Source organism: Felis catus, chromosome B3 (assembly GCF_018350175.1).
Source record: "Felis catus isolate Fca126 chromosome B3, F.catus_Fca126_mat1.0, whole genome shotgun sequence".
Classification (NCBI taxonomy): domain Eukaryota; kingdom Metazoa; phylum Chordata; class Mammalia; order Carnivora; family Felidae; genus Felis; species Felis catus.
The window spans coordinates 67,744,967-67,758,020 of NC_058373.1; the positions used below are offsets into that span (position 1 = coordinate 67,744,967).

The following is a 13,054-nucleotide window of genomic DNA, read 5'->3' on the forward strand; positions in this document are numbered from 1 at the left end:
TAACTGCATTTTTTTTTTTAAAGCAATGTTTCTGTAGAGGAATAGAAGGATGAGGGTGGAATGATATGAGGGGGTGGAGTCATGTAAAGCCTTGAATGTCAGCCTCTGAAGTCTGGACACAATCCTATGGCTCTGAACTTCTCATTCTTTTGTGGGCTGATTATTAAACAGGCAGATTCCTAACACAAGGTCTGAGGCAGTCTTTTTATCCAAAGGCTGCAGGGACACACCTGGAGACACGTGGAGGACATCAGGCAGTACCAATGAACAGAAGGCTTAAAAACTAGTGCCTTACCCAACACCATGGAGTCAAGCCCTTGGGGGACTACCTGAGAGCATCTCCCCACCTACTGCTCAAGAGATGAGTGTTGGAGGCAGGCGGGGCTGTGCCACTAGTGCTGCGTCTCAGAAGAGGCAGCTCCCAGCAGAGCCACCAGAAAATAAGCAAACAAACAAAAACAAAACAAACAAAAAGCCTTCCATGTTGTAAAGGTAGTATTTCATAGTTGTAACAGCATGGCGGTCTTGGCACACAGAAGTGGTGACCATTGCAGAAAGTGACCATTATCAAAAGAACACCTACTTACATGTAATACTACCGTCCTGCTTAATTCTGAGAAATACCATTTAATACACTTTGTATTTCTGACATTACATGCCTTAATTTGTTACTTGATGATAAAATTTTTTACCTTTATAGTCTTCTGAATTGCTTCTACAGTGAGAAAGGGTGAGACTTTATAAAATATTTTAGAGTTGACTATAAATAGGAAAGTTGTTCATCTTTATTCTAGGATAGTTTAGGAAGAAATGCACATTTTTTATTGTCTTCATTCATGCTTTACCACTTTAGAGCAGTATTTCTCAGATTTTTGTGGGAAACGACTGCATCAGAATCACCTCATTCTGTGTCAGACCTACTGAATCTGGGATTCCCACAATTTAAGTCTCCCCCAAAGAGTTCTTAGATACCACAAAATTTGCACTTTAGACTAGCATTTGACCATATGCTTTATTAGGGAAAAATTTCTTGAATATTCACCCTTATGACTAACAAGTCTATATATTAAATACCAGTAATATTAGCTTCTTTTTAGAAAAACAAAAATAGGAAAAATAGGTTTAATATTTTCTTTCTGAATAAAATTGAAAATTGCCTTTGTTACATACAAAGTATTAGAGACAATACTTTAGACAATGTTGATTTTTCTTTTTATTCAACTGATCATTTATCTCTTACTCTTCTGCATGAATTAGACCAAAACTCAGAAATTTTACTTACCAACCTGAAATTGTATTATAAGGTAGTAACTCTTAGCTTTCTTCTAGTCTCTTTTACTAAATTTAAATTGAATCACTTTCTCTTTCTGAAGTCCTTATTGGACTCTCACACTTAACATCTTTTTTTTTTTTTTTTAATCTTTATTTTTGAGAGAGAAGGGAGGACAGAAGATCTGAAGCAGGCTATTTGCTGAGAGCAGCAAGCCTGATGTGGGGCTTGAACTCAGAAACTGCAAAACCATGACCTGAGCCAAAGTTGGATGTTCAGTCGACTGAGCCCCAGTCACTCACACTTGTTTCTTAATGTCCTGTGACTTCTTGTCCTTCTTGTCCTTTTTTTTTTTTTTAAATAAGGTAGAGAAAACATGAGCGAGAGGCAAAGGGAGAGAGAGAATCCTAAGCAGGCTCCATAACCAGGGAGGAGCCCAACCTGGGGCTTGATCCCATGACCACAAGATTATGACCTGAATGGAAATCAAGAGTCAGACATTTGGGGCACCTGGGTGGCTCAGTTGGTTAAGCATCTGACTTCAGCTCAGGTTATGATCTCACGATTTGTGAGTTTGAGCCCTGCATTGGGCTCTGTGCTGACAGCTCAGAGCCTCAAGCCTGCTTCAGGTTCTGTTTGTCCCCCTCTCTCTGTCCCTCCCCCTTCATGGTCTGTCTCTCTCTCTCTCAAAAGTAAACATTAAAAAAAAAAAGAAAGAAAAGACAAAGAGTTGGACACTTAACCCATTGAGCCACCCAGGCACCCTGTCCTGTTACTGTTCTTATGTCCTCCAAACCCTAGTGCTTATACATAAGACATGGGCTTCTAGAATGTTCGCTTTTAGCATATTAACTTTCTTACTGTACTTAACTTTCTTTTTGCCTTCTTCTAGAATGGAGAGAGGCCATCTCATGAAGTACAGATAATAAAGAATATGCCCCAGATGGCAAACTTTGTATATAACATGTACATGCATTTGATACAGACCACACATCATTATCATCAGGTGAGTTTTCTCAAAATTCAGTCTTATTTTTTTTGTTGTTGTAGAAAGAATCTTTGCCTTTGTAGATTATACCTTTAAAGTACTTGATTGCTGTGGGAAAACAGCTAAACCAAACAGGGTTGTTGTTATTCATGTAACATCCATTTATTTAAAGTTTATTTATTTTGAGAGAGAGATTTAAAAACACCTTTATGTGGATAGAATTTGGCAAACAATAAGTTCTACATATTTAAGTATATAATTCGGTATGTTCTGACATATGTAAATACCTGTGAACCCATCACTGCAATCAAGATAATGAACATACTAATTATTTCCAGAAGGTTCCTTAGTGCCCCTTGGTAACCCCTCTCATCTTTCACCGGTCCCTTTCCCACCTTCTCCAGGCCCCCAGGGATCGTCCTGTCAATCGGTATACTGTCATATCCTATTTATTGACAAATAATGTTCCATTGTATGGATGTACCAAGTGTACCCGTTGACCTGTTGCTGGACAGTTGGGTTCTTTCCAAGTCTGGCTATTACAAATAAAGCTGCTGTGAACATTCTTATACAAATCTTTGTATTTTCTTTTGGGTAAATTCCTTAGGAGTAGAATGGCTGAATAATGGAGTGAATATGTGTTCAACTTTTTAAAAAAATGTTTAAGTTTATTTGTTTATTTTGAGACAGAGAGCGTGAGTAGGGGAGGGGCAGAGAGAGAGGGAGAGGATCCCAAGCAGGCTCCATGCACAGAGCTTGACGCGAGGCTTGAACTCACCAACTGTGAGATCATGACCTGAGCTGAAATCAAGAGGCCAATGCTTAATCACCTAAGCCACCTATGTGTCCAACTCTTTAAGAAACTGCCAATCTGTTTTTACAAAGTAGTTGCACCAATATTGCCAGCAGCAGCGTGTGAGAGCTGTAGCTGCATATCTTCACCCACACTTGTCATGGTTGTCCTTTTTCATTGTAGCTGTTCTAAAGGGAAGTCTAAGCATGTGGAGCTGCTCCAGTGTTCTGGTAGAGTGAGACAGAAGCTTTGTACCATGCTGTTCCCTCTTGGCCATGGTTTTGTCTGAAGGCTTGGTTCCTCCCCTCACATGGCTCCTTGATTAAAGTTGGCCCTTTCTTGAGCTGTTCTCGGTCAGTCCTAACGAGCCAGTGTTTTTGCAGAAGTGTTATAGCAGATATTTTTGCTTTTTAGCTTTTTTAAGCTTATCAATTTTTATATTATTTTCTTCTCTGAAGATTTAATATGTACTTTGATCTTTGGAGTCCGGAAGACCTAGGCCATTGTCATCAGAGTTGTTACGTTTGTATTATAAAATGGCCAGGAGTGTTTTGGAAAACTCTAGATTGAACGATATCTATTAAGAAAATAACAGTAATGTGAGAGTTTAGCTTTGTAAGCCAGTGTTTTTCTTTCATTTGAGTTCATATTGATGTTTTTTTTTTTTCATTAGACTTTATTACAGCTACCACCTGCTATGGTTGAAGAAGCTGAGGAAGTTCAAAGTCAGGAAACAGAACTAGAAATAGAAGAAGAGGCCAATCCTCCCCAGGCTGATCTGTCCAGTCTCACAGATGCCAGCTCCAGTCAAGAATCCTCAGCCTCTCAGACTGGGACCACCCCCGATCACACAGGAGCTAGTTCCAATCCAGAAGCTGTCCCTCCTGTGTCTGATACCACTGTTTCTATGGCAGGACCTGCAGCTGTACCAGCAGAGGCTAACGCCCCCCAGCATGTCACACCTGCCTCAGAAGAGACCAAGTAGCCCAACTGTAGCCTTTCTTAGGGATGACATTTCATTCATAAAGTCTAAGTAAAGCTGCTTTTTGTATTTTATATTTGCTTCTGCTATTTTAAGGGTACTAATTAATGTTAAGTCCTTATTTTTGTTAATTGATCTCCATGCTTGTCTCCTTGGATATGTTTAAAAGAAAATTGTATGTGTATGAGCAACTTCAGTTTCATTTCTTCAGTCAGAAGGGCAAATAGCCATTCCTTTGATATTTTTATAATTAACCAAATATATCTTATTCATACCTACATTAAAAGAATTTGCTATAGAATATATAAGACATACTTTACATTTTCAGTGAACTTCTCTAAAGAAGGGGATCAAATACACTGAAATCAACCATAAGCACCCTTAAGAAAGTGTTCAAATTGGGGAGGAAGTTGTTTCTTCTGTTATAGTATCAGATAGTCAAATTGTGTTTCCTTTTTTCTTACCTTTCTTGGCTGTCTTCTTGATGTAAAGGCATTAACAGCCATAGATAGGTCTAGATTTCTCTGATCAAGGAGGCTACATGTATTTCCTGCCCCAAAGTCTCATAATGTATTGGAACCACCTAGAGTGTCTGTTCATTCTTGGGGCCACTCTTGACCTGATAAAGCTGAATCTCAGGGTTAGGACTGGGTATTTGTATTTTAGCAAGTGTTCCTAATGTTTGAGTTGCTGGCAGAGTGGCATCAAATCAAGCTGGTAAGGCTGAGCCAGGGTATGTCATTGAGCTGAGCAAGAAGATCCAGCAAATCCGTCTGGGCAGGAAGAAAGATCCAGAGTCTGGGCAGTGAAAGTCAGTGAACCCAATTCCCCTATATAGGATAGAATTCTCACAATGCAGAGGTTCTGAGTCTTCTGCCCTGTTTAGTTTTCTTGGTAGATAACCAGCCACAAGGAGACCTTAAGGTAAAATGTGCTCTAGATTTGGGAGGGCAGAGTAGGACCTTGCTACTCAAGTGTGATTTGCAAACTAGAAGTATCAGCATCCACTGAACCTTGTTAAAATTGCAGCAGTGTGGACTCTACCCCAGATCTATTAAATGTGAATCAGCATTTCAGCAAAGTGTCCAGGGGATTTATATGCGCTTTGTAGTTTGAGAAGCATTGTTCTGAGGTTACTATACTGTCCTCAATGTGAATGAAAAGTAGAGTAGATTCTGTGATGGTAAAATTAATAGTGTGACTGATGTTTTCTGACATGGGACCTCTGCTTATGAAGTTTCCTGGGCGTGGTGGCCAGAAGAGAGATGAATAAGGTAGGGAGAACTTGCCCACTACTTCTCTTCCCCATTTAGATGTCTGCTAGAGTGGCTAATGGGGAGCATTTCCCCCAAAGTATCCCCTCTGGTGCATCTACCTAAAGGTTTGACCATGTACAAAGAACCTTTGAGGAAATAGGCAAGAACCGCACACTGCCACTGAAATGCTTCTAATCCTGACATATTGAAGGAATGAACTCTTATAAAGAAATTAAACCAAGAAAGTCAAGTTAATGATTTTTTGACTGACTAGTGTTTGCTCAACTCTCCCAGGCTGTGGTGGAGATGAGTCAGACTCTCCTACTACACGGTGTCTTCCTTCATCAGAACACAAGAAAAGGAAAGGGAAGGGATGATGATGGGAAGGAAACGCCAAGGAAACTATACTGGAAAATCTTTGTCTATTTGTTATCAGAGTAAGGAATGAGCCAGATAGTCTGTTACATAATTTCTCTGATTATAGGAATTTGGAAGCAGGTGTTGTGGTCATCTGTATGAGGAATAGGACTCACAGAATTACTTTCGTCTGTGAATATCTAGTATCAGGCTAAGCAAGAGAGAAAGAAGCTTTACTGTATTACTGTGTTTCATGGAAAAGATTGATGTTTCTCTCTACCTGTTAGAGGATATGAATCATGATACCTGCAACCAGAATAAGCAAACTGTTGGGCTGCTTTCTCATGAAGTAAACCATTTTGCAAACACTATATATCACTCTGTCTAGCTAGTGACTTACTTTTTTCTCTGCTGCCTGATTTTCAGTCACGCTAAAAAGAAAATTTAACTGGAAGATGGGTGAATCCTTTGCCTTTGTCAAAGGAATTTTAGAAGGGATGATAGTGTTGGTATTTGAATTACTTAAATAAAAATTTTTAACATTCATTTTTGAGAGAGATAGAGCTTGAGCGGGGGAGGGGAAGAGAGAGAGGGAGACACAGAATCTGAAGCAGGCTCGAGACTGCAGGCTGTCAGCACAGAGCCCAATACAGGGCTCGAACCCACAGACTACGAGATCGTGACCTGAGCTGAAGTCAGATGCTTAACCAACTGAGCCACCCAGGTGCCCCAGGATTTGAATTATTTTAAATTGTTTATTCACAGGAACGATCAGTGAGTTGCAGTTGACTATAGAATTTTGGAATTTTTAAACGAACTTAAGAGATCTATTTTTATTTTAATTAATGAGGAAACTGAGTCACATAGTTTTAACTAAGGTGGCAACTATGGAAGAACAGGTTAGAATCCAAGTCTATAGTCCTAGGGCAGTGTTTTGTTCATTGTTTTTTGTTTTGTTTTGTTTTGTTTTTCAGTCAAAAACACAAGCATGATTGCTTCATAAATTCAAGAGTTTTCCATTTGGGATAACAACAGACACAGGTACTCTAGCCACGTGACCATTTCAGACTAGTGTTCTCATTGCCCTCCAATCTGTTTGCCATATCTGAATATGTCATGATTTTGGAAACTATTTTTAAAAGCAGACCAAAAAGATGTGTGCAAGTGAATGAGCATGAAATGAAGCAATTCAAGTATTTAGACTTTTTTCCACAAAATGCTGAGTTAAGAAAGTTCATTACCAGCAGTTGAGAATAAATAGCTCCATTGATTTGGGCAAATGAATGAGAGGATCTAAACATTATCAGGTCTCTTGAAGTTAGTGTCATGATAAAAGTTGAGATGTTCTAGGTACCGAGAAAAATGGCATAAATGGGTCATTTGTGCTCCTATATAAATGGAGGTTTTTTATGATCAGGAAACTGCATGATACTATAAAATAGACTTTGGACTCTTGCAGACCTGGCTCAAGTTTTACCTCATTTGCTTATCAACATTTGGTTTGACCTTGGATACATTTTATAACTTAAGCCCCAGTTTTCTTTATTCTCAAAATTGAAAAAAGGTCCGTTAATGACAACTAATTTGTTAATATTTGTGAAAATATTTGGCACCTGGGTGGGTGTTCAGCAGATACTAGCCCTTCTCTCTCCATTTCCCCCACACACACACATTTTTGAGACAATAGAAGATAATTACCAACCAGTCTTCTGACTTGGGTGCTTAGCTTTGCCCCTATTCTGAGAACATGGAAGATGATGAAGGGGACATGTGGCAGCAGCTGACATTTGAGGATCAAAGATCAAGTCTACTGATTGGGAGTGAGAATCAGTGTACTGAGGATCACAGTACTGAAGATGGTCTCTGCTGAAATGAAAATTCTGACAGAACAGAATAACCAGAGGGATGGTACTAGGTTCCATTATGCTTCTGATGTATTGATCACTTCCGTCAATTCTGAATCCTGTACACCCCACCCCAAATCCTCTAATTGTTGCATTTAGTTAGCTTTGTGCCTCAAATGTCCTTTTTCTTTTTTATCTTGCAGCCACTCAGATGACATTTTTAGAGATGTTTCTTCGGTTAACATAAGATGAGATTTTTTTAAAAAAAGCTGACCCTTTTGCGTGAGCCAGAAGAGCAGTTAAAGATAAGCAGTGCCTTGCTTCCTGTGAAAAAGGCTTGGCAGTTAGCCTTTGTAATTATGAAGCAATCATGTTAATAGATGTTTAAGAATAATGCAACTGGAGCTGTACTGAGCCAAAGATGGAATGAACACATGAGACCATTTTTTCTTCATCCGTTGGTACTCTTTAGTGTCCGAGGAGGGGATTTAATTCAATGGGATCCAGAAGCTTTGCACACTTTGGTTTGCTTCCTAGGGACACAAACCAGAGCTTAGTCCCCCGGAGCAGGACTCAGAATGTAGCATGGTTACTGCTGACTGATACTGTGCCAGTTTTATTCAGTGCTCCCATCTTTTGGCTTATACTTACTTCCGTGGCTGTTCAAACTTCTGCATTACATACAAAGGTGGCTAATCCCATTACTTCTCAACATATGTTACAGGAAAACACTAGTCTTGAAAAACATGCTCCATGGTCAAATAAGGTTGAGGAACACAGTGAATTATTCCCGTTTTGCAGAAACATAGTGCATTGTTAGTTAATTAAAGGTTCTGAGAACTCTTGCTGGAAAAAAAAAAAAAAAACATGTTTAACTCAGCATTTCCCAAATTCTTTGACCATAGAACTGTTTTGTTTCTGTTTTTAAATAAGACATCTTAGGGAACTAACTGCAGAACACGGTTTGGGAAACAATATCTTTGCCAGAGCAGTTGAACTTTGATTTCCCCCTTAGAAAATTAAGGGGATTATAATATGGCACCCTGAAATGTGCCATTTCGGCATAAGGGTTATTTTGAGCTAAAGGCCATTGAGAAGCAGCAGATGCAGGAAGAACTGTCTGTCCTCTGCTTCTGCCAAAACTCAGGGCATAAATATCCCTTCATAAAAGAGACATAAACTTTCATTTGTCAAGGTGTCCCCTCTCTTCTGTACTAGGAAGAGGACAGTAACCTTTATTACTGGAAACAGATGGCACTCAGCTGAGTCCGCATAAACAAACCTTACTAAAATCACCCTTCTCTTCATCCATTTGCACATTTTTTATTTGCCCCCAATTGGCCACTTCTAAAAACCCCAAGCCCCTTTTTGTTTGCCTATTTGCTTCAGCATTTATCCCTCTTTGTTAAGATGGTATATAAACTTCTAAGCCTAACAGCTTCTTTGGGGGTTTTACCCAAAATGGATGTAAAGTTGAAAGTATTAGTTACATTTTTATGCCTCTTCTATTAACCTGTCTTGTTGGTTTAATTCACAGGCCCCAGCCACCAACCCTAAAAAGGTCAAGGTAAAATTTTTCCTCCCCTACAAAAACAACAACAAAAAAAGGCTCTTAACTTTTTTTTTCTAATTAACCAGAGGCTGAAGTAACAGAGCTGAAGAAAAAACTAGAGGTGAAGTGATTTGCACAAAATGTCATATTGTGTAATTTGAGTGTCATGTATTAATAGCAACATCCTGAAAATGCAAATGAATACAAATCTGATCAGTGTACCATGACATTCTTTCATGTAAGCCTCCTAAGAAAAGGTCACTGAGCATTCTCTGTTTAGATTTTAATTTTAGACTCCAGTATTTCACACTAGACCTTTCTCATTTCTTACCAAGCAGTGAAAGAACAGTTCTTATTTCCAATATGTCTTGTTTTCTCAGCCCTTTAAATGCGTGTTTCTTCAAAAAGTTTAAGTTTCAAGAAGGGAAAAGAATGGGCAAGAAGGGTAGGCCAGAAATAATACAAGAAAATAAAGGCAAATACAGGAAATGACAAAACTCCTCCTTCCTGAGAACATTTAACATAAAGGACCCCAAAAGTTAACCTTGCGTTAGACATGTTGAATTCTCTCACTTGATCTCCAGAGATGACTGTGCCCACCATCCCGCTCCTCTCCATCTTTGACTTACAGAATACACTCACGTAACACTTCTTCTTGAAGTACATTTAAATTCAAGAGCCTCAGTGGTAGCTGCTGTTTCTTGGGAGATGCCTGGTTTAGTATAAACAACTGTTTTGAGAAACTGCTTTTACTGACATTTTGAAAAAATTAAAGTTCTGGATAAGAATTGATTGTATCAAATACTATCTTTTTCTACTTTGGTTCATTAGTTCATTTTGGCCATTTGGGAAGGTCTTTTTTTTTTTTTTTCTTTTTAGTTCAGTTGTTCATGAATAAGTGTGCTTACTGTACTACTGTATTCTCATTACCCCTTTGCTTCTGGAGTACCTTCCAGTGTGGGTTTCTAATCCCAGACTGTCCCGAGAATAATAGTGGAATAGGAGTAGGCCTAGTTAATTTGCATTTTGTTTTGCTGGTTTACTACTTTTCACAGAAATTAATTGGGTTAAATATACAAAAAAGCTGGAAGATGTCTTTGAAAGAATTTAATTCTTGTGCATTACTGTTGAGAGCCTACTGTGTGATAGGCACCAATGCCAGAAGGAACCTCGTTAATTTGTAGGTAAGAACACAAAGGCATTGGTGATTTGCCTAGGACACCATAGTTAATTGAACTGGGGCTAGAACCACCTTCCCACTTTCTGGAAAATCCCGTGCCATGCTGTTCTTTAAACTTATTTGCTTGAGGATCACCTAACTAGCTCAGTTGGTTAAGTGTCTGACTCTTGGTTTTAGCTCAGGTCATGATGTCCTGTCTCCCTTCTCTCTCTGCCTCTCTCTCTCAAAAATAAACAAACAAACAAACTTATTTGCTTGAGACAAAGTAGAAAGAGCAATACCTACACCCTGCACATAAGTAAAGCAGGCTTATTAAAGAATTCCTCTCGTGTTAGAACTCCAGAGAGGATATGAGGTTGCCAAAAATCAGGCTAGAAGATGAGAGATCTATAGAAAACATGCTTTGATGTTTATAAGTTTATATTTATGGGTAAAAGCCAAATTAATACTTGTTTTGTTCTGAAAAAGGTATAAGAAACATAAAATGGGAAGGAACTCTAGTACATAATCTGCCTCTGAAATGCTAAAGCTTTTTGATTTTTAAGCACAGTCAGAAGAGGTAAAATAACAGTTTTAAAGTGTAACATACAATAAAGGGAAAGATAAGATTTACCAAAACCTGCACTTTCAATTACCATTATACACCAACTGGCTCAGCCTCCCAATTTAACTGTACCTACTACACCCAGTCTTAGAGCACTTGGGAGCTGTAAGAAAATCTATGTGAATTAAAGTTCCCAGGAGTAAAATTCTATTAAATAATTCAAAGCAAGACGCTCTTATACAATTACAAAATCAATTGTGATGTTTTTAGAAGCTACCTTTGCAACTCTTGATCTAGTTTTATTTATTTTTGAGAGAGCATAAGCAGGGAAGAGCAGAGAGGGACAGAGGATCCAAAGCTGATTTTGCACTGGCAGCCGAGTCTGATGTGGGGCTTGAACTCACGAACTGTGAGATCGTGACCTGAGCCTACTCAGATGCCCAACCAACTGAGCCACCCAAGTGCCCTTCTACTTGGACTCTTAGTAGATGAATGGGCTCATCTGAGCAAGTAGAGAATGTGTCTCCTCTGTAGAAATATAGCCCTCGCTTTGAAGTCATGAATGTCAGCTGTCATCAATACTTAAGGAATTAAATTGGTCACATAGTTCTCTTAAATTGCCATAGTACTATTAATATTGGGCATGTGAAGTGAAACTATTGGTCCTTGTCTAGAATTAAGTTACAAGAATCACCTGACCTTGACTTGGCTAGTCTGAAATGTCAAATGCAGGTCAAATGGATGCAAAGATCTCTGACATCACATTTGGCACTCTCACAACAGATTGAAAGTATCAGTTATGAGGAGTTCCTAAGTTAGTGGGACCTTGCAGAAAGTGCTACATACCAGTAGGCATTTGGGGATCCTAAGGGATACATTTAGAAACATCGTGTGAAATACTGACATTTATTTTTAGGAAAAAATGACAATCGAAGGAGGGTATGTTGTTTGTGAAATGCATAAACTTCTTTGGCTCTGATGCCAGCCATGTACAGACCACTTTTTTTCTGTTTAAGTAAACTTTTTAGTGAGGTATATTACACATATGGAAAAGTACACAAGTCAGGTGAACAAACTCAATACGTTTTCTTTCATAAAGTGAATATAGTCTTGTAATCATAACCCAAATCAAGAAACAGAACATTACCAGCTCCAGAAATTCCCTAGCAAGCCCCCTACCAGTCATTATTCCCTATCCAAAGAAATATTTTGTCTTCTGCCATGATTAGTTTTGGTTTTGAGCTTTATATAAATGGAATCATACAGAATGTACTTTATGTGTCTGCCCTCTCAAATAGGTTTGTCTGTATGATATGACGTAGGGATCAGTTGAGCACTATTTATTAGAAGACCATCTTTTCCCTTGCTACACAGTAATGTCATCTTTGTTGTTAATCAAAAGATAGTTTATGTGTGGGTCTATTTCTAAAATTTCATTTTTACAGTTTTCTTGTGCCAGCATTCTACTGTTTTAATTACTGTAACTTTATAATCTTGATATTTGGTTGTGTATATCCAGCAGCTATAATTCTTCTTCAAGATACTGGCCTTTCTTAATCTTTGTACAAATTTTGGAAGCATCTTGTCAATTCTACAAAAAAACAAACAAACAAACAAACAAAACTTGATGGGATTTTTACTGAGATTACATTGAATCCATAAATCAATGTGGGGGAAAATTGACATCTTTACAATCTAGGAATGTGGTACTACTTTACATTTACTTAAGCTTTTTAATCTCAATAATGTTTTATAATTTTTTATAGAGGGTCTTGGCCATCTTTTATTAAATTTATTCCTAGGTATTTGATTTTTGTATGTTCTTATAAATGGTACTTTTTGATGACATTTTATTACAGTTTTTAATTGTTTGTTACTAATATATAGAAATACCATATTGACCTAGTATGTAGTGAAGTTGTTTAATTCACTGATTATTTCTTAGAGTTTGACTATAGATTCTTTTGGATTTTTTACATACATAATTATGTCACCTCTGAAAATGGTAGTCTGGCTTCTGTTTATAATCTTAAGGCTTTCTTTCCTTTTTAATTATATGCTTTTTATCCCTTTTCTGCCTCATTGGCCTGTTGAAGACCTTCAGCACAATGTTGAATAGAGGTTGTCAGAATGAGTATTTTTGTTTCTTCCCAATCTTAGGAGCCAAGCTTTCAATATTTCACTATTCAGTGTTTGCTATAGGTTTTGTGATACTCTATATCAGATTTCAAGAGTTTCCTTCTATTCCTAGTTTGCCAAGTGTTTTTTTTCAACATGTATGAGTGTTG

The 13,054-nt window shown here is 38.1% G+C and overlaps 1 protein-coding gene across 1 annotated transcript in view; it reads left to right on the top strand.

Annotated features, from left to right (window-relative positions):
- AQR (aquarius intron-binding spliceosomal factor) overlaps positions 1-6,019 on the top strand; it is a 98,432-nt gene extending 92,413 nt beyond the window's left edge. The window contains exons 35-36 of the mRNA XM_011283083.4: positions 2,163-2,276; positions 3,725-6,019. Coding sequence (XP_011281385.2) covers positions 2,163-2,276; positions 3,725-4,036 — 426 coding nt within the window. The 3' untranslated portion in view covers positions 4,037-6,019. The remainder of the gene's footprint in view (positions 1-2,162; positions 2,277-3,724) is intronic.
- The last annotated feature ends 7,035 nt before the right edge of the window (positions 6,020-13,054 follow it).